Genomic DNA, 21,280 nt, shown 5'->3' with positions numbered 1-21,280 from the left:
GTTAATTAAGATAAATCCATGGAAACAAGACAAATTTAATTAAGATAAATCCATGAAAACAAGAAAAAGTTAAGTAAGATAAATCCATGAAAACAATACAAGATTTCAATTCATAACCTAATAATCATCTTTATAACCAAATGATTATATATGTTTAAGTTTAACACCGGGAAAAACATTACTTAAGCAAACCATCAACATAAAATATTGAGCATGTATCCGCAACGATGATCCTTCCATATCCTCCAACTCCCCACTCCTTCCCCCAAGTGTTTTGCGCAAGGAAAAATATTTTGTCATCACGCGTCAATCCATAAGCAACAATTATCAGAACATGTTTTTTCTTATCCAAGATGGCTCCTTGTGGTATATTCAAAGTGTAGATTTCCTGAAACAATTTTACATATATATAAGCCATGAAGCCATGCTAGTTTTAATATTCTAAATCATATCTTAATCTACTATAAAACATAATAAAAGTTGAACATATTTTACTTATACCTCCTTAAGTTCACTAAAGTTTTCTTCCATGTAAACATATATTCCCACCACACCATGATTTAGCAACATATCTCGGATGTCATTCGGAGTTGCATTGGGTTTTGTAGTAAAACTTCCTCTCACTCTAAACATGTTTTCCTGCAAAACATATAAAATTGATATCATATATATGTCAATATAATGATTCGTATATTTAAACTATATATATACATGAATGGTTTTCAAAACAACAATACACAAAAATAAATAGATTATTAGGATCAAGAGACGCAAATAGAGGATACAGAAATCTGGATTTATATAAGCATGCATTAATATTCATATATACCTTAGTTCTTCCAAAATCCTTTTCAAGTCCTTTCTCACGAATGTAATCAATAGGTTTCTTGAGGGAATCAATTGTCAAATCTTGTCTCTTGCCTAACCTCTTGCCAGTCTCATATATTTCCCTTCCTGCTTTGACTTTGTTAATGAGACCTTTCATTGACAAAGGTATTTGTTCAGCAACGTTCTCAATGTTCCTGTTGTACGCGAATTCCAAGATCTTACGGAGAACCCTTGCCCAGCAATCATCTGCATACAAATAGCACCTCTTTCAATCATGAAAAATGAAAAAAAAAAAAAAAAAAAAAAAAACCGGACCATAATCAATCGCTAAAAGAGAAGCTATATAGATATTGTTGATACATAAACTAGTATATGTATCTACAGATCTACTACATACGATACGAGTATACCTTGTGATTGCTCTACAATTCTTCCAAGCAAACGTAAGTGTGTCCCTGTCAAATCGAAGATAAGACGACTCCCATCCCCAAATTCCTGTAAAAAAAAAAAAAAGACACATCTGGAAATTGTTTGATGTGTTGATTTATTGGATCTATGAGCTGTTTATCAAAAGAAGGGAACGTCCACATAGAGACAACCCCTTTGAGGTTCATCAAAGCTTTAAGGCCATCTGATGAGACTAGTTTGAGAGTAAAAATTAATTAGTGAAAGGAAACTGAAATGACAAATAATAAATCATGCAAAAACAACTCTAGATGATATTCTTCATCTAAAGCAAACACTATCTTACTAAAACTAGCTTAAAAACTATAAAACCCAACAAAGCTCTAAAAATTCAAAACCAGAAATTTTATAAACCGGAGGTCCATGAGGAAAAAAGAGAAAGAAAGCAAGTGATAATGATCTTACAAAAAAAAAAATTTACAAATGTTATACCCTTATAGGTTCATCAAATTCTTCTTCTACTATAGGGTTTTGTGGACTTGGATTCTGAGAACGTTGCTAATGCTCTTGCTTAATAGGATTTGGAACTTTTTTTCCTTTGTGACTTCCACCAGCTCCAATACCCCCACCACCATAATCATCTTCTTCCATGTTCAACTTTGTTTTCTCTAAAAATGTTGTTTTTAGAGATGATTGATGGAGGAAGAAAATATTTGTGAGAGAGACAGTGAGGGAGAAAGAGAAAGCGTTTTTGGAGGAAGGTGGTGAGAATGAGGTAAATGACAAAATTATGTATTTTTCTCTCTCTCTTTGGTCAAAAGATTCGTAGGTAAATGTTTTTAGCTAATGGAAATTTCCATAATGTCTTTAATTTTTTAAAATTGTATATACTATTTTTTCAGTAAAAAATAAGTTTTTGTTTTACTTTTGAAAAGCAACTTGTTTCCACAAAAGTATTAAGTAACCATAGTAAAAAAAAATTGAACTTAATCAAACCAACTTTGATCAATTCGAAATGAAATAAATCTTGTAATAATCTAAACGAATGGTACAGGGTTTTTAAATTGATAAGTCTAATCAAACAAAAAAAAAACTGATGTAGACTGAAATATGAAACCAAACAATATTTTAATAATCTGAACATAGATACAATTTATATACAGAGATCGAACCATGTTGAATTTTGTGCAACTAAAACCTGAATACGGTGTTTCTTAATAACTCAAATGCTATAAATATTTTTCTACCGAATCAAACCCCAAGTTTATGCAAAACCAAACCAAATACGTATATATCAAATTCATTAAAACTTTAATTACTATTGTTTTTACATAAATACTATATAGATATATAAAGATACTAGTTAGGAACAAAGAACGACTAGAAAAAAAAAAAAAAAAGAACGACTAGAAATTAATGTATGTTCTCATTAAGAACGTCGTTTGAAAGCAGGTAGCGTTGTGGTGATTTTTATTGAAAAAATCCGACAATAATGAGATACCAAAATACGTGACGTCAGATTTCTTGGAGGGCAAATTAAGCATGCGTAGGGTTAGACTATAGACGTACGGAGCCTGCATGGAGATAAAGGCGAATATTAATAAATGATGAACACAAACCTTTTTCTTTTCATTCGACTTCAATTAATTTATTTTCCTGTTTTGTTTTTCTTAAGTTTCCTGCTTTAAAATACTAAGCAAACACAATTTGTTTCCAAAAAAAAAATTATATTTAAATATTAAAAGAAAAAAACGAGGAGAAGAAATTGATTTGTTTTTCGTTAAAAGTATAAGAAGAAATTGATGGCCACTGAGTGATCTGGTAGAGACAAGACAAAATTAATGAAATGAATAATTGTTTAAATCATTAGAGTAAATTAAAGATCACGTCTAGTGTGTAATGCAATGTTTGTCAGTGTATGCGCGTTAATTAACTTAATTAAAATCTTTGCATGTGTACGACTGTATCATCAGTTTGTGCGTTAGCTTATTTCGTTAAATTTACATATAGAAAAAGAACAATTCTTGGGGTGAGGGGTGAACCACTTTCATTCACCCCTTCTTAATTATCCAATTACAATTTGCCATGTCATCTAATTAAAAAAATTAAAACAATTATTTTCTAAATAAAATAATAAGATTAAGTCATAACCACTCTTTTATAAACCCAAACCGATATATAATCTCGTTTAATTACAAAATTTAAACCCTAATTCTATTTTGTAAACCCAAACCGTCATTTAAACTCGTTTAATCGTAAAAAATCTAAACCCTAATCGTACTTTCTAAACCCAAACCGATACTTAACCTCGTTTAATTGTAAAATTTAAACCCGTTTATAAACTCAAACTGATAGTTAAACTTGTTTAATCATAAAATCTAAACCCTAATTCTCCTTTGTAAACCCAAACCGTCATTTAAACTCGTTTAATCGTAAAAAATCTAATCCCTAATCGTACTTTCTAAACCCAAACCGACAATTAACCTCGTTTAATTGTAAAATCTAAATCCGTTTATAAACCCAAACCGATAGTTAAACTCGTTTAATAATAAAATCTAAACCTATAACTCATTCTAATAAACCTAAACCGATATATAATTTCGTTTTAGTGGCAAATTAAATTTTATAATTAAATGAATATTTTTATTATTAATAGATGACAGATTTTGATTGGATGTAATAAAGGGGGTGAACATAAGAGGTTCACCCCTAGAGGTGAACCCAAGTATTTTTCAAAGAAAAAAATCGCTCAACTATTTGGTCTGAAATCATAAGCTAACGAGTAATACTATATATATGTCACAAAAACATTAACCATCAAAGAAATCAGTCTATATTGAACAATACTAATTATTATATTAATTATTTATTAGTAAAAGATTCAATAATAATAAAGAAAATGCTTAACTAATTTAGCAAAAACCAAAATGGTTAACTATGGATAAGAACACACGTATGTGACGTATGGGTTTGTGTTGTACATATTACAAATGAATAAATTTGGGTGTACGGATTATTGTCTATTGGTCTTTGGCAAACATGCTCATCAACCTATGGTTTACATATATACCGGTGTGCATGTAATATTTTTTCATCAAATAAATTCATTAATATTACTGTTTGGCTTAATGAGAAAGATAAACCTTAATTTAGCTTTCCTCCCTTCTTTGTACTCGATATCCGAAGAAAAGACCAATAACAACATTACAGAAATTCTGTATATATAAACAATGTAATTCCCATTTAAAAAAAAACAAATATATATATATATATATAGATATATATATATATATACTTTTAACAAAATATATATGAATATATATAGAGAGAGAGAGGGATGCTAGGTATAATCATACCCTACCTAACTACACAACAGGCCTTTATTAACCTATATATATCACAAGACAAAATCAAAAGTCAGACTCAGGCCTGATCGACGAAATGTCTCAGTTTTTTTTTATTAATGTTTTCTTAAAATATAAATAACAGAATGTCAAATTTGCGTGAGTGTTCTTTCAGTCTGACTGAACCTTTGCGATGGTTTGAAAACTGATTTAAAAGAAATACTCATTTATTTATTTAAATTTTAAAAAAAATCTTATAAACCCTAACCCAACTTGATTTTAATTTTTTTAAATAAATACCTTTACGTCTAGACATTTTCCACATAAAAAAAAAAACTGAATATCGTTCGCCTCGTATCAGATCGGATTCGGTCGGACCGGGTCTGAGCAAAATTGGAATTTCCTCTTTACGAATTTAACCGGTGAATTTGCGTTCAACGCCACGATCATGCCGTCATTCCCAAAGTTCTCTAGTAATCGTATGTTTGCGTTCTTTTTCTTTAGTCATTTACTCAAAATCTTTCATTCCATCGCTCTTGCTTGCTTCGGCGATTGAATTTTTTCTCACCGATGTCTATATAAGTTAATGCTACTAACTCATCCAGTGCTCTTGAGGTACGAAAATGGTTAGGTGTCTTGGATATTTGAGTTTAATCGATGAATCATCTTTACGTTTCAGGATCTAGCTTTTCTGAGTTTTTATAACTTTTACTTACAAGTTTAGATCTGATTTAGCTGGTCGCATGATATACCTTATATGTTTAGGCTGGTTGGTTGCAACATCTTAATTATGTCATGATTCTATCTGTACATCTTAGTTTCACCATTTTATTAAGTAACCCGTAACCTAGTTTCCCCTGAAAATTCGTTTGACTAGTCTCCTGATCACTTTTGTCTCAATTTGCTTATTTTGCTTATCTAAAAGTTCAAAGTACTCTTTATTAGTTACCATTTAAGCACGAGACTAAAAACACACTAATGAAAAATAAAATTTTTACCCCCACACAATTTCTTACCTTGACTTTCTCGTGACCTAATCAATGTAACATGAAGCCGAAAGACAAACGAAGCAAAATGAGGCGGCAAGGGTGAGTACACTAGACTCATAAATGTGTATTATTTCTATCAGAGATAGACAATAAAATGTCACTATCAAGAAATAAAGTCTAAAACTTTTCAAATATCAATGAAAGATGGTAAAACTGAATTTAGGGTCAGAAGAAGCATGGGTCTTTCTGTTTTTTGGTCAGAGACTGAACCGATGGTGTGAGACAAAATGAAAAGGATACTATGAAGTGTCGTAGAAAAGAATATAATTTGAATTTTTTTTTTTTTTCTTTTTGTTTTAACTTACAAAGAAAAGGTCTTCAGTTTTCTTCCACTTTAGTTTGCTAACAAAAATGGACCCATGGTTGTACAACTACAAGACCAGAAAAAAAATCTACCATACTTTAGGTTTAATGCTGGCCAAAAAAAAGAATAACCTTCTAAACCCTAAACCCAACAATTCTTTTTTAACCTTCTAAACCCTAACCCAATAACGCAGGCCAAAATATCTACTATACTTTCGTCTTTACGTTTTTTCGCATATAAAAATGCGCATTACATGTGAAGGAAAAAAAAAAGAATTGCAAGGGTCGGGTCGAATGGGATCCAATACGGGTCGGGTCAGGTCGGGTCGGGTCGAGTCAGAGCAAAATTGAAAATTCCTCTTCACCGAATTTTACCCGACGAATTGCGGATTCAGGATTTGAGGTTTTATTCGAAAGAAATCCGGAAATCGCTCTGAAACCGAAAATGGAGAATCCATCATCATCGGAAACTTCCGAGATTTCCTCCGTCATTCATCCCAATGACGGCGTTCAACGCCAGGATCACGCCGTGCTTCCCGAAGTTCTCGAGCATCGGTATGTTTGCTTCCTTCTATACTCGTTACTCGAAATCTTTGAATTTCATCGCTCTTGCTTGCTTGTGCGCTTAAATTTTCTCACCAATCTCTATTAAGTTAATGCTAGTTCATATATTTGTTCTTGAGGTCTGTGTGCAAAATGATTGGTTTCTTGGATACTTGAGTTTTGAATCGATGATGTTGTTTTCGGATCTAGGTGATCTTCCGTTTACTTACGAGTTTAGATCTGGTCGCATGATATCATGACCTTTTATGTTTAGGAGGATAATGCAAGAAGGAACACTCAGGTTGCAAGATGAGGTCACGAGGTGTTAAGTGTCTCATTTCATAGTAGATGGTTTCTGTGCTTTAACAGATTGATCTTTCTTTTGCAGTGGAGCTGAGCAGATAGCAGATATGTCTGCGGAAGAAGTAAAGAGCACATTAGAAGCAGTAGCATCTACCGGAAAGTTCTGGTAATACCACATTTGATTAGGCATTGTTGGTTATGCACTTAAATTGGCATCCTATCTTATCCTTGCCGATTTTTTATTGTTCTATAGAGTTTAATGTATCGATGAGTGGGTTTCTTTCTGAGTAATTATTGGGTTTAGGGTCTCATCTATGTATTGCTACATCTAGTTGAGTACTACTTTCTTACCTTGGAATATTACAGGCAAGACTGGGAGAAACTAAAGGGAACGCTATCGTACTGGTTGAAGAAGGTATGTGCAGGTATACCAGCAGTGTGCTTAGAATATATATTATCATTCCACATCCATCCTGATTATTTCAATAATTTAACTATCTATGTGGTTTGTTGTAAAGGTTCTATCGGAATATTCTGAGGCAAAAATGACGGACGAACAACAAAAGGAAGCTCTTGGAGAAACATACTCAGAGCTGGTTAGTCGATTGGATGAAGGTCTATATCTACTCACTTGTTGGTTTTGTTAATTTGATTCCAGAAAGTTTATGTAGATGGGAGTTTGAAACTGTGAGATAGGGCTTGGCTTTGGGATAATGGCTTAATCAAGGGTTTAGTATCTCATCAATCACTATCTATCTATTTTCTAATAGACCTGCTATAACTCTACACATCCTCCTTTTCTCAAAATGGCTACAAAAAAAAAATCTGTGTGAAGTTTCAAGAAAGTAACCTGTGTAAATGAAATAAAACGGCTTGTCTTGTACAGTGTGGGAAACATATGTTGAGAATTTTGACAAGGGCTTTGCAATTCAGTTGTTTGAGCTGCTTTATGTTTTTTTTTCTGACCTTTTCCAGTATTATTTATGCTTTTACAAGTACTCTTTTTTATCCAGAGACCTTTCTAATTGGTTTCTTTTATTCCTGTCTTGTGTTGCAGCCCTTCTTAGTTTCGATGAAGGACCTCCATTTACATTGCAGAGACTCTGTGAGGTAAGTAGATGAGTTTGCTGGTCATGATTTACTCCAATGTCAGAGATATCATTTTCTTATTAGCTTACCATGATTTAATAAAAAAAATTCACTTGTATAGTAGTGTAAGAGTGTAAGAATCAGTTGAATCCATACCTTCACTCTGTTGTTCTCCATCCTCATCGAATCGTAAACAAACTTATTTCCTTGATTTATGATATATCAGGATTTTCCATCGTTTTAAAGTTTGTACTCCTAGTCCAGGATAAGTAAATGCTACATTTGTAGCTCTTGGAAAAGTTGTAATTATCAAATCGTACCATTCAAGTGTCTTCTAAAAACTGCTCTCTTATATTGTTTTAGAGTTATAAGCTTCTAAAATTCTGTTGACATCATAACCATAAAGCTTTTTGGATTAATTTGTGTTCAACAGATCCTTTTGGCTGCAAGGAGCATCTACCCAAAGCTCTCAAAACTCGCTCTTGCATTAGAAAAGGTACGAATTTGAAATTCTTACCTCTGTGATTTTATACTTGATATACACATTTCTTCATTGATTTTGTGGAATATATGCAGAATCTGTTGGTTACTTCTATGTTAGCCATCAGTACAGACCCACAATCACAAACCGTTGATGATCCAAACACAGCAACCACAGACACAATAACAACTGCTGAAAGTTGCGCACCAAATGGAATTGACGCAATGGGAGGCGATAAGGATGAGATAATGACTGAGGTAGAAGAAGCAGATGTTGATGACGCAATGACTATTGACATGGAAACAATCGATGAACCATCAGAGACAATGACAACCACAAGTGAAAATGAGACGCTAAGCGAAAACAGTTAAGTTTCTGATTTGGTTGTTACGTTCTTCTATAATTTTTATCATTTCGTGGGCATGTTTTGGTTTATTAATCGTGAGTTATCAAATTTCTTCAGTAGCTGCTGCACAACCATCATCGGATTCAATGGCTGCAGAGGAGGGAGATTCGCGGTTGCCTTCAACATGTGCCTAGATGGTCAGACTTTTGAACAGCTTTGAAAACTGATCTCGAATATAATGCTTGTTCTACGAGAAGAGACTTTTTTGGATCTTGATCTTGCACTATATTAGTTTCAACTCTCAAGTAGATTACTGTTTCAGTGGATTTTTTGGTTTATAAGTAAAATATGCCTTTATCCTGCTGACCAGCAAAAAAGAATAGTAAAGTCCCTAGATAAATTCATATCTTCATTATTTCTTTTTGGCCAACAATACATATAGACATTTTCAATTGTGATGATAGACTGATTCCATACAAATCTGAAATCTGTTTTGATGAAACTATACGATATAGCTCAGAATCATTTGAAATATGTCTTGTGTCAATTTTTTCTTTTTTCTACGCTTTTTCTTTGAATATTAAGATAGTTTGCAACAGAGTGTTTTCAACGAGGATTTTTGGGTCCAATATTAACTCATTATCTAAACAAATCTTCTGCATAACCTATAAAAAGTATAAACCCACCAAAATGCCAAATATGTTGAGAAAAATAGAGAAGGGAAAACATATATTTGTTATCAAAAAATATATCATGATTTCAAAGGAATGAATATACATCTACCAAAGTCTCAATCGGACAAAGATGACCGCATAGAGAAGGTTTTTCAGATGATACAAATTTTCATCAGCAGAATATACAATGAAGCTTTCATGGCAGCATGATCAAAATTCAAAAGTAGTCTAATTGAGTCTAATATTGCCACCATGAGAAAGATCATTCTTTCTTTAACAAAAAAGTCTTCAGAGATTCTGACTTCGTGGTTACCTTTTCTAAAGCCAAGAAGAAGACATTGGCCATGGATATCAAAGTATACCTGCAAGGAGGAATGACGTTTTACAAGATCATGGTCACAAGACTGAGAGTTATTGTACTGAACTACTGAATATAGCTCGCTGGGTTTTCAGGTCTTTATGTTACCTGGGAGAGTTAAAACGAGGGGCCAACCGATGTGAATCCAGCGGCTTTAACATCTTTAAGAGTAGATGATAACCAGTCCAAGCCTTCATAAAGCCCATCTCCACGAAGAGCACAGGTACCTTGTATGTGCCATTTCCTATTCTTGAGATCAAATAAGCCTAACCCTTCACATACTTCTCTAGGTGACATGGCTCCTCTCTAATATCCAGCAGCAGTTAAAGAAGTGGATTCAGGAAATTATAAGCACAGACGAGAAACAAACAAAAACCAAAAGAAAATCTCGAATTACCATGTCCTGTTTGTTTGCAAACACCAGAATGATACTGTTTAGCATGAATGGGTCTTTTATGATCTCCTGAGGAAATCCGAGAGCAGGTTAAGTTATAATCCAGAGAGTTTACGAAAAGCCATTAGAAAGTTCTAAGGTATTATACCTGAAATTCTTGTTTTGCTTTCCCGATCCTCTCTCGATCTAAGGAATCCACCACATATATCTGCAAGAGCATTATAGAGTAAACTTATACCATGGTCGATAGAGCTGGACAAAGATCTAAATATTGGCCAAGCAACATATGATACTGCAACATCATAATCAAATATAGGATAACATATGCCAACATGGAGCCGGGAAACCTGAAAGTTAAGTATCTGACTGAAAGCAAATATCGAAAAGAACCATATACGTACAAGTCCGTCAGTATTATTGAAGTAGTGCCTCCAAAGAGGTCTCAGTTTCTCTTGGCCACCAACATCCCAAACTGTGAACATCACATTCTTGTACTGAACTTTCTCAACATTGAATCCTGCGTAACAAAGTTTAAATTATCAGCAAACATAATCCAAGCAACATGAGATTCAACTGAAGGAGAAGATAGATATTCCAAGTATATACAATTCTGATCCCACCTCTCCGCAATCAAATCTTTTGTTTTTTGTAAGATGTTAATAGAATGAATCTAACAGCTTTCAACAAAGATCAATCTAAATCTCGTTCCAAAACAAGAAATGAATCCCACTACTTATTAGCTTCTGAGAACAAGAATAATCACAACAGCTATGACAATAACACAAGAATTCCGCAAAGTTGTTAAGAAATGAGCAAAAAAAAAGAAAAAGCACACAGCTTACCAATGGTGGGAACAGTAGACAAAACTTCTCCAATATGAAGCTTGTAGAGAATAGTTGTTTTGCCAGCAGCATCTAGCCCCAGCATAACGACCTGTCATCATCACAAAATTGAAAACCAAAAAAAGTAACATTCAAAAATCATTTCTTCAATTTTGTTCCTCATGCCACAGCTCACAACAAATCTATGATTAGTAATAGAGAAGAATCAACCATCAATTTGGCATTGGTCTACACAAGATTGAGTTTTCAAGTATTTTCCAAATCCAAAATTCCAAAACATAAAAGAGATCAGACATTGGCGATAAAAGCTATGACTAAAAAAACCAAAACAAATCAAAGATCAAATTACACGAGATCCGAATCAAGAAAAATCCAGGAAATGATCGTGATTTTCCAGAATAACAGCACGAGAGAAGATGAGATTACCCTCATTTCTTGATTGCCGAAGAAAGTATCGAATAGCTTACGAAAAGCTTGACCCATGGCTCCGATACCCAAAAAAAATAAAAAAAAATAGTTTACCGAGCTAGACAGAAAAAAGAAATCGTAGAGAAAATCAGACGACGACGACGAACGATCGATTTTGGAGGAGGAGAAAGAGGAGACGGTGAAGAGATTGCAGAGAAATTGAAGGGAATAATTGTACGCGTTTCGGTCCAAACGATTTCAGGAGCAAGTCTTCAACGGAATATTCATATTCCTTTCATTTTTCATTTTTTTTTTCAAATTACTTTACTTCCAACATCCTTCTCCATTTTCTGATATTATATATTAATATAATACTAATAATATAGCAAAATAATGAAAATTTTCACAATCTTTCTTTCCAGGCTTTGCGGCCCCAATTACAAAGATAAAATATGGGCCGGCTCGGTTTAACAATCACATATTTACCTACCAAAGGAAATAACATTTGTGTGGGTCAAAATCTCAGCTTTGGACCCTATCCCATGTTAAAAGTAATAAAATTTGAGTAAAAAGGTGGGATTGGAAAAAATATATCAAAGGAGAAATGAGTCCAGATTTTTTCCCCTTCCTTTCTTTGTTGACTGCTATCTTAAGAACCCATTGATAAAGACCATCTTTATCAATGGGTTCTTAAGATAATCTTAAGATGATTTTAGTAATTTTTTAGTATTATTACTAAGAACCAAAGTTAAGATTTACCTTTTTTTAGCTTTTAGGTAAGCAACTCTCTCAACTCATCTTAACTTTGGTTCTTAGTAATAATACTAAATAATTACTAAGATCATCTTAAGATTTTTGTAAGAACCCATCGTCTTAGGCTCTTATCTTATCTTTGATAGGCTCTTATCTTATCTTTGATCGCCGTTAACATGGCTATTTCGTTGCCGTGTTCTTGCCGTCAACATGGCTTTTCTGTTGCCGTGTTTAGCCGTCCCGATTTAGTCGGGCTTTTCGTCTGACATCATCGGTTCCTTTATCAGTGATGGTCAGCTTTCAGCCGGCAATGTTTGGTTCACATAACAAGCGTTGGCTGGCTCACGGTTTATCCCTCAGCCGTCGCTTCCAGTGTATCCAGTTTTATGTAATTTTCTTTCAATAAATCTCGGCTTAATGATGGTTATCATCCAGGTGTTTTCTTTTGAGTTTGCAATTTACAGGAATTAGACCAGAAATTTGTGATAAGACTTGAAGAAAATAAGTAATTTTCGTCGCATATTAACAGTGCCTTAAGCTGTTATCTTTAATTGGAGTTTCGATTGGTTTATCCCGGTGAAAACCCACAAGAATCTATAACGATTCGTCATTGGTAAAGATGCTTTCGCCGGAATCGGACTCTGGACGGCAAAGGTTGAAGTCGGTCTGCTTTGAATACTCATCCCTACACGTGTTTTGCTTTTCCCAGTTGTTGACATGTGTTGATGGAGATAGAGTCGAATTGATATTTCTTCTCCGTGGGCAAATTCTGTTGGGCTTTTGGGCCAAAACATTTCTGTAATTTGTATTGCTGTTGGGCTTTAAATGGCCACTTTCGTTTGATATATGTTTAATAAAGTAATACTTTAAGGAAAAAAAAAAAGTCTAAATCATTCAACCAATCACATCTTACCACAAATCCCATAAAAATCTTAAAAGCACCATCAATGTGGGTTTCTAAACATAGGTTTCTTAAATAAAATTTAAAGTGTAAATATAGATAAGTAATATTTTTTAATTATGGATACCTTAAATTTAGAGAAATTTAGTCTAACTGTTTCTTAGTTAAAAAAATAATTGGGTTAAGTTTTTCCAAATTTAAGGTACCCATCTAATATATAAATAATATATATTTTTTATTATTTATTAAGAATCATGTTTAGAAACCCCTATTGAAAGTGTTTTTAGTACTAGTAGAAAGTTAAGACCATCTCCATTAGGAGTGTCTAGGTGAGACACTCTCCAATAAAACAGAATAAAAAATTTAAAAAAGGAGGAGAGAGGACAGAAACGTTTTTTAAGTGAGAAACTCTGAGACACCTAGTTTTACAGTTGTCTTCTTCTGATTGGTTTAAATAAATAATTAAATAATAAAAAAATTAATATTCCCTCTGTTTCATAATATAGGATGTTTTACCTAAAAGCACACACTTTAAGAAATTTAATTTTGTTTTTAAAAACTATCATTTAATATTTAATTTTAAAAAGTTCAACCAATGATATAAAAGACTACAGAATATAAAAGGTCATAAAATATCAAATGTATTTAAAGTTGCATAGAAATTTGTAAAACATCATATATTTTGAAACAAAACAAAATCTCTAAAACATCTTATATTTTGAAACAGAGAGAATATTATTTTATCTGTCAGACACTCAACAGAGTTTCTGACTGATAGAGATGCTCTATTACCGGTCCAACATTTTAGGAAAAGCGAGAACTGCCACGTGGGAGTCATCAGTATACCGACATTTCTTTTTATTTATTTATTTTGAAACATATAATAAGTTTTTGGTTGGAAAAAACATACAATTCTTTTTAAGAAAAAGAGATATCGCGGAATTTATAACACAAATCAAGTGTTTTTATATCACTTATTCAATTTTTGTTTACATGTTATACTGTTATAGAAATCATTTTTTTGAATGTCGATAAAAAAGAATCTAATAATTAATTGAAGATAATGTACAAAGTATAGATATGACAATAACATGTAGTCATGTACTTTCGCGAAAAAATCTATAATAATAAAAATATATATATAGAAAACAATTTTGTGAAAATAGGAAAAGATCAAAAATCGGATTTGTTTTAAATTGTCGTTTATTAAAAAAAAAGTTCTAATTAGAAGAAAGAGAGAGAGAGAGATCTTGTACCAAAAAAAGAGAGAGAGAGAGATCGGTACCAACCACGAACACGAGCTTTACACTTGCTCGGTGGTTCATTTACGACCACACTCTCTCTTCTATTTATTCAAACCAAACTTCATTCACATGATGATCAAACCTTCTCTTCTTCATTACTCACCATGACCAAACCCTCGGAGCCAACTAGAGACTCCCACGTGGCAGTTCTCGCTTTTCCTTTCGGTACTCACGCAGCTCCTCTCCTCACCGTCACGCGCCGCCTCGCCTTCGCCGCTCCTTCAACCGTCTTCTCCTTCTTCAACACCGCGCAATCCAACTCTTCGTTATTTTCCCCAGGCGACGAAGCAGATCGTCTGGAGAACATCAGAGTCTACGATGTTCCCGACGGTGTTCCGGAGGGATACGTGTTCACCGGGAGACCACAGGAGGCGATCGAGCTGTTTCTCGAATCGGCGCCGGAGAATTTCCGGAGAGAAATCGCGGCGGCGGAGACGGAGGTTGGTAGGGACGTGAAATGTTTGTTGACTGATGCGTTTTTCTGGTTCGCGGCTGATATGGCGACGGAGATAAATGCGTCGTGGATTGCGTTTTGGACCGCCGGAGCAAACTCGCTCACTGCTCATCTCTACACAGATCTCATCAGAGAAACCATCGGTGTCAAAGGTTTATACCTAGATTCTGACTTGTGATTTTGTCATGTATCTCATAAATAAATATGCCATTAAAGGAAAGTTTAGCTAAAAGAAGAAACAGAGGTTAAGATACTTTTGATTTGAAGATTTATATATATTTGTGGTAATGATTATTGATTCCATTCTAATTTACAGAAGTAGGTGGGCGTATGGAGGAGACATTAGGGTTTATTTCAGGAATGGAGAAGATCAGAGTCAAAGACACACCAGAAGGAGTTGTGTTTGGTAATTTAGACTCTGTTTTCTCCAAGATGCTGCACCAAATGGGACTTGCTTTACCTCGTGCCACTGCGGTTCTCATCAATTCTTTTGAAGAACTGGATCCTACTTTGACCGATAACCTCAGATCGACATTCAAACGTTACCTGAACATCGGTCCTCTCGGGTTATTATCTTCTACATTGCAACTAGTGCACGATCCTCACGGCTGTTTGGCTTGGATTGGGAAGAGATCCCCTGCTTCTGTGGCGTACATTAGCTTTGGTACGGTCATGACACCGCCTCCTGGAGAGCTTGCGGCGATAGCAGAAGGGTTGGAATCGAGTAAAGTGCCGTTTGTTTGGTCGCTTAAGGAGAAGAACTTGGTTCATTTACCAAAAGGGTTTTTGGATAGGACAAGAGAGCAAGGGATAGTGGTTCCATGGGCACCGCAAGTGGAACTGCTGAAACAGAAGGCAACGGGTGTGTTTGTGACTCATTGTGGATGGAACTCAGTGTTGGAGAGTGTTTCGGGAGGTGTTCCGATGATTTGCAGGCCGTTTTTTGGGGATCAGAGATTGAACGGAAGAGCAGTGGAGGTTGTGTGGGAGATTGGAACGACGATTATCAATGGAGTCTTCACAAAAGATGGTTTTGAGAAGTGTTTGGATCGAGTTTTGGTTCAAGATGATGGTAAGAAGATGAAATGTAATGCTAAGAAGCTTAAAGAGCTAGGACACGAAGCTGTCTCTTCGAAAGGAAGCTCCTCTAAGAATTTCGGAGGATTGTTGGATGCAGTTGCGAGCATTGTTCATATGTAAAATGAGTTTGGACAAAAACATTATCATATGCGTTTTCATATAATAGGACTATAGGAGTGTTTGTTCTTAACTTTTAAGTGACGACGATTAACGAATGTGTGGCCTGGTATTGTTTGGTTGGTTTGATCTTAGTAAATCGAAGTCTTAACTGAGACTGGTTAGATCTCTGGTTTAGGCACGGTTTAGAGCTTCATAACTTGATCTCTCAACTCCTTTATATAAAGCAAAGCAAAGAAAACCGAGTATGGAGAATCGAGAATATGAGAAGACCTATGATAAGTTCATTTAACCACTAAATCACCCATCAACTGATTTTTTTTTAATTAATCTCAACATACTTTTGTAAATCAAACTCGAATACAAATTGAGTGTTTATCCATACCAACAATAGGACTTAGCCAATCCTGGGGTATCGTTGCTTAATTCAAAAACATGTAAAGAAAAAGTGGAAGCTCTCATTGTGATAACAACAGCTAGTGTCGTTCTCTATCATGTATGTTAACTAGGTGTTTTTATTGCAAAGAGAGTTCATGGATGAGAACTCTCCAGCGGATATTAATTTTAGCAATGAGGTCAAGGATGCTTTGGATGAAGGAGCATATGGAGATAACAAATTTGGCTTGACTCTGATCTTGAATGCACAGCTCAGAAGATCTTGCGGAAAAGACCGGTCAAGCCTACTCAAAAGATCCAAGAAATGTGGCAAATGCGGTCGTGGTGGCCAAGGAAGCCGATGACACTACCATTACAGAGTAGTGGACCAACTTACTACTTACTCATTCTCATCCTTTGTTTATGTGTTGGTCACGAGTCTCTCTCCCCTCCAACTTTCAAAACTATATGACCCAAAAAGTCATCCCTTGTGTACTATTCAGGCCATCTCTACCCCATGACAACATGGATATTTATCATGGATCCAAAGCCATTTCTAAAATAATTAGTAAAGAAAATGAGCCCAATTTTAAGAAGAAAAAAATTGTAGTAAGAAAGTTCAATTTTTATATTAATTATCAAGGGCCTTTCCATATATAAATATATTGAGACGACACTAACACTATTTAGTATTTACATCTAAATTCAGTGAATAATCAATCAAATAATATCTATAATATCAATAGGATCCATTAATTTTGGGTCCACATGAAATAAAGATGAACCACAAATTTTACCTACCAACAATACAGCTGATTTGTATAAATTAAATTTGGTTAAGAATATACTTGTGAGAGAGCGAGGAGTAACCACAACCATTCTAAATTTGGTTAAGAGTGTACTTGTGAGAGAGAGATTAACCACAACCATTCCAAATTCATATTCTCTCTTTAACGTTTGCCTCCTCTTCCATGGCCAACTCCCACGTCGCAGTTCTCGCTTTTCCATTCGGCAGTCACGGTCAGGCTATCCTCGCTGTCACCCACCGTCTCGCCACCGCATCTCCCTCCACCGTCTTCTCCTTCTTCAACACCTCACAATCCAACTTTTCATTATTCTCCTCCGATCGTCCGGCGAACATTCGGGTCCATGACGTGTCTGACGGTGTTCCCGAGGGATACGTGCTCTCCAGAAATCCACAGGAGGCGGTCGAGCTGTTTCTTGAAGCGGCGCCGAAGATTTTTCGGAGAGAACTCGCGGTGGCGGAGACTGAGGTTAGTAGGAAAGTGACATGCATGCTTACGGATGCGTTCATCTGGTTCGCTGCGGATATGGCGGCGGAGATGAAAGTGTCGTGGGTTGCTTTCTGGACCTCCGGACAAAACTCGCTCACTGCTCATCTCTACACAGATCTCATCAGAGAAACCATCGGTGTCAAAGGTTTATACAAATTTTCCAACTTGTGATTTTGTCGTTAGACATGCTATGCTATTTAAGGAAAGTTGCTAAAAAGGGAAACAAATTAAGGTTAAAAGAATTATGTCACCTATACATAAAAATTATTCAAATTACAAGATTCCTAAATTTTGTTCTTTTGTTGATAATGATTTGATTTCTTTCTAATTTACAGAAGTAGATGGGCGTATGGAGGAAACATTAGGGTTTATTTCAGGAATGGAGAAGATCAGAGTCAAAGACATACCAGGAGGAGTTGTGTTTGGGAATTTAGACTCTGTTTTCTCAACTACGCTGCACCAAATGGGACTTGCTTTGCCTCGGGCGACTGCGGTTTACATGAATTCCTTTGAAGAATTAGATCCTACATTGACTGTAAACCTCAGGTCTAAATTCAAACGTTATTTGAGCATTGGTCCTCTAGCGTTGTTATTTTCTCCATCGCAAAGAGAAACACCATTGCATGATCCTCACGCCTGCTTAGCTTGGATGGAGAAGCGGTCCATTGATTCTGTAGCGTACATTGCCTTCGGTAGAGTCATGACACCGCCTCCTGGAGAGCTTGTGGCAATAGCACAAGGATTGGAATCGAGTAAAGTGCCTTTTGTTTGGTCGCTCCAAGAGAAGAACATGGTTCATTTACCAAAAGGGTTTTTGGATCGGACAAGAGAGCAAGGGATGGTGGTCCCATGGGCACCACAAGTGGAGCTGCTAAACCATGAAGCCATGGGTGTGTTTGTGTCGCATGGTGGGTGGAACTCAGTGTTGGAGAGTGTGTCGGCAGGTGTACCGATGATTTGCAGACCGATTTTCGGGGACCACGCACTCAATGCAAGATCCGTGGAGGCTGTGTGGGAGATTGGAATGACGATTATTAAAGAAAGTTTCACCAAGGATGGATTTGAGGAGAGTTTAGATCGGGTTTTGGTTCAAGATGATGGCAAGAAGATGAAGGTTAATTCTAAGAAGCTTAAAGAACTAGCACAAGACGCTGTCTCTACGGAAGGAAGCTCCTTTAAGAATTTCAAAGGTTTGTTGGACGAAGTTGTGAAAGTTTAATTCAAATTGGCTTTGGATAATAAACAAATAAACATGTTCTGTTTTCATAGTAAACAAAAACAGAGTTAAAAAGAGCCTATTCGAAAGAAAACTCATATTTAGGACTATTAAAAGGATGGTTTGAGGTAGTTGTGAACATTATCATATGAGTAAAGACTTTGGGTAAAGTAAAAGAACACTTCAATTAACCAGGTTTACCAAGGCGAACAGTGCTAATTAATGTGGAGAAAAATGGGGAGGGTTCTTCTTATTTCATTACCGCATGCCCCGACCGACCCTTCCCTAACACTGGTGACTAGAAAATGAAATCACTTCCACAATGCAAGTGGTGATCTCGTGTTCAAATCTCGATCTCGTGGCTAAAAATTGAACCATGTGTTGCTTTTGAAATATATGGGTTTCCCAACCAAATACTATCTCTACACATTCCCTGTATTTTTCTCCGATTTTGTTTCTCTTTGTAGAACGAAACTTTGAAATGAAAGTGTAAGACTTATTTAAAAAATAAGAAAGTGAGAATTTTCAATTTTTTTGCTATCCATGGATAGTATTGATCATCATGATTTTTTTATCCTTGCTTCTTTTTTTTTTTTTTTTTTTTTTTTTTGTTTTTGTTATGGTAACTTTGTAATTGATATATACAATACATATAAATTTTTTTATGTCGATAATAGATATTTGTTTTGTCAAAAAAAATATCTATTCCACATAAATAACCGTATATACATTTATTCTATATGGTTTTGTGCCATGTCCTACTTTAGAACATTGACTGAAAGACAGGTGAGATTCGATGAGAAAAGTCACCATATAAGGCCACACACAGTGGTGCAACCACTCGGCGGGTGTAAGTATTAAACAATAAGAGAAATAATGTAAAAAGTTGTTTTTCAACAAAACTCGAATGTATAATTACATTCGGGTGTGAGGCTTTTTAAAAAGGGAAAAAAAATTATTCTCTCTATCTCTCTCCACCTGCCAATTCTCCTCCTCTCTCTTCAATAAATTTTATAATAAATCTATTATTAATATCTATCTTCATGGTTTTGCCACTGTTGATGCTCTACGAAGCACAAAAAATAAAAATAATAATAATAATAAGAATGTGTCGGCAGGTGTAAAAAATAAAAATAATAATAAGAGTGTGTCGGCAGGTGTACCGATGATTTGCAGACCAATTTTCGGGGATCATGCAGTCAATGCAAGATCTGTGGAGGCTGTGTGGGAAATTGGAATGACGATTATTGATGGAGTTTTCACAAAGGATGGATTTAAGGAGAGTTTGGATCGGGTTTTGGTTCAAGATGATGGCAAGAAGATGAAGGTTAATTCTAAGAAGCTTAAAGAACTAGCACAAGACGCTGTCTCTACGGAAGGAAGCTCCTTTAAGAATTTCAAAGGTTTGTTGGACGAAGTTGTGAAAGTTTAATTCAAATTGGCTTTGGATAATAAACAAATAAACATGTTCTGTTTTCATAGTAAACAAAAACAGAGTTAAAAAGAGCCTATTCGAAAGAAAATTCATATTTAGGACTATTAAAAGGATGGCTTGAGGTAGTTGTGAACATTATCATATTAGTAAAGACTTTGGGTAAAGTAAAAGAACACTTCAATTAACCAGGTTTACCAAGGCGAACAGTGCTAATTAATGTGGAGAAAAATGGGGAGGGTTCTTCTTATTTCATTACCGCATGCCCCGACCGACCCTTCCCTAACACTGGTGACTAGAAAATGAAATCACTTCCACAATGCAAGTGGTGATCTCGTGTTCAAATCTCGATCTCGTGGCTAAAGATTGAACCATGTGTTGCTTTTGAAATATATGGGCTTCCCAACCAAATACTATCTCTACACATTCCCTGTATTTTTCTCCGATTTTGTTTCTCTTTGTAGAACGAAACTTTGAAATGAAAGTGTAAGACTTATTTAAAAAATAAGAAAGTGAGAATTTTCAATTTTTTTGCTATCCATGGATAGTATTGATCATCATGATTTTTTTATCCTTGCTTCTTTTTTTTTTTTTTGTTATGGTAACTTTGTAATTGATATATACAATACATATAAATTTTTTTATGTCGATAATAGATATTTGTTTTGTCAAGAAAAATATCTATTCCACATAAACAACCGTATATACATTTATTCTATATGGTTTTGTGCCATGTCCTACTTTAGAACATTGACTGAAAGACAGGTGAGACTCGATGAGAAAAGTCACCATATAAGGCCACACGCAGTGGTGCAACCACTCGACAGGTGTAAATATTAAACAATAAGAGAAATAATGTAAAAAGTTGCTTTTCAACAAAACTCGAATGGGTGTGAGGCTTTTTAAAAAGGGAAAAAAATTATTCTCTCTATTTCTCTCCTCTCTCTCTCTCCACCTGCCAATTCTCCTCCTCTCTCTTCAATAAA

General features: G+C 35.0%; 4 protein-coding genes and 1 long non-coding RNA gene across 9 annotated transcripts; 3 read left to right on the top strand and 2 right to left on the bottom strand.

Moving 5' to 3' along the window:
* Positions 1-353: 353 nt before the first annotated feature.
* On the bottom strand, positions 354-2,310 carry LOC9309878. The gene is made up of 3 exons (XR_002331469.1): positions 1,726-2,310; positions 830-1,323; positions 354-639 (listed from the first exon to the last, which is right to left on the bottom strand). It is a non-coding gene; the product is annotated as an uncharacterized LOC9309878 (long non-coding RNA).
* A 3,953-nt stretch (positions 2,311-6,263) lies between these two features.
* LOC9307817 (serine/threonine-protein phosphatase 4 regulatory subunit 2) lies at positions 6,264-9,091 on the top strand. 2 transcript variants are annotated; one of them, XM_021022733.1, is made up of 9 exons: positions 6,264-6,484; positions 6,747-6,773; positions 6,861-6,941; positions 7,142-7,190; positions 7,294-7,390; positions 7,833-7,885; positions 8,298-8,360; positions 8,441-8,711; positions 8,809-9,091. In XM_021022733.1, exons 1-9 carry the CDS (start codon positions 6,375-6,377, stop codon positions 8,883-8,885), a joined length of 828 nt encoding a protein of 275 aa, XP_020878392.1. In that variant the 5' UTR covers positions 6,264-6,374; the 3' UTR covers positions 8,886-9,091. The 2 variants fall into 2 exon arrangements, with proteins under 2 accessions (XP_020878392.1, XP_020878394.1); XM_021022735.1 differs by lacking the exon at positions 6,747-6,773 and having other exon boundaries at positions 6,269-6,484.
* A 312-nt stretch (positions 9,092-9,403) lies between these two features.
* On the bottom strand, positions 9,404-11,765 carry LOC9309877 (ADP-ribosylation factor 1-like 2). The gene is made up of 7 exons (XM_021022736.1): positions 11,386-11,765; positions 10,960-11,050; positions 10,519-10,634; positions 10,266-10,325; positions 10,121-10,186; positions 9,832-10,029; positions 9,404-9,727 (listed from the first exon to the last, which is right to left on the bottom strand). Exons 1-6 carry the CDS (start codon positions 11,440-11,442, stop codon positions 9,841-9,843), a joined length of 579 nt encoding a protein of 192 aa, XP_020878395.1. The 5' UTR covers positions 11,443-11,765; the 3' UTR covers positions 9,404-9,727; positions 9,832-9,840.
* A 2,501-nt stretch (positions 11,766-14,266) lies between these two features.
* LOC9309876 (UDP-glycosyltransferase 78D2) lies at positions 14,267-16,140 on the top strand. The gene is made up of 2 exons (XM_002873762.2): positions 14,267-14,931; positions 15,096-16,140. Exons 1-2 carry the CDS (start codon positions 14,430-14,432, stop codon positions 15,977-15,979), a joined length of 1,386 nt encoding a protein of 461 aa, XP_002873808.1. The 5' UTR covers positions 14,267-14,429; the 3' UTR covers positions 15,980-16,140.
* Positions 16,141-17,181: 1,041 nt separating this feature from the next.
* Positions 17,182-20,822, top strand: LOC9309874 (UDP-glycosyltransferase 78D4). Of its 4 annotated transcripts, XM_021022160.1 has the most exons (4): positions 17,182-17,791; positions 17,982-18,590; positions 20,020-20,265; positions 20,487-20,822. In XM_021022160.1, exons 1-4 carry the CDS (start codon positions 17,323-17,325, stop codon positions 20,591-20,593), a joined length of 1,431 nt encoding a protein of 476 aa, XP_020877819.1. In that variant the 5' UTR covers positions 17,182-17,322; the 3' UTR covers positions 20,594-20,822. The 4 variants fall into 4 exon arrangements, with proteins under 4 accessions (XP_020877819.1, XP_020877818.1, XP_020877822.1 ...); XM_021022159.1 differs by lacking the exons at positions 20,020-20,265; positions 20,487-20,822 and adding an exon at positions 19,058-19,393 and having other exon boundaries at positions 17,982-18,836; XM_021022163.1 differs by lacking the exon at positions 20,487-20,822 and having other exon boundaries at positions 17,183-17,791; positions 20,020-20,373.
* The last annotated feature ends 458 nt before the right edge of the window (positions 20,823-21,280 follow it).

Source organism: Arabidopsis lyrata (assembly GCF_000004255.2).
Source record: "Arabidopsis lyrata subsp. lyrata unplaced genomic scaffold ARALYscaffold_6, whole genome shotgun sequence".
NCBI lineage: Eukaryota > Viridiplantae > Streptophyta > Magnoliopsida > Brassicales > Brassicaceae > Arabidopsis > Arabidopsis lyrata.
The sequence above is the reverse complement of the archived record's forward strand: the minus strand, read 5'-3'. Positions and strand labels throughout refer to the sequence as shown.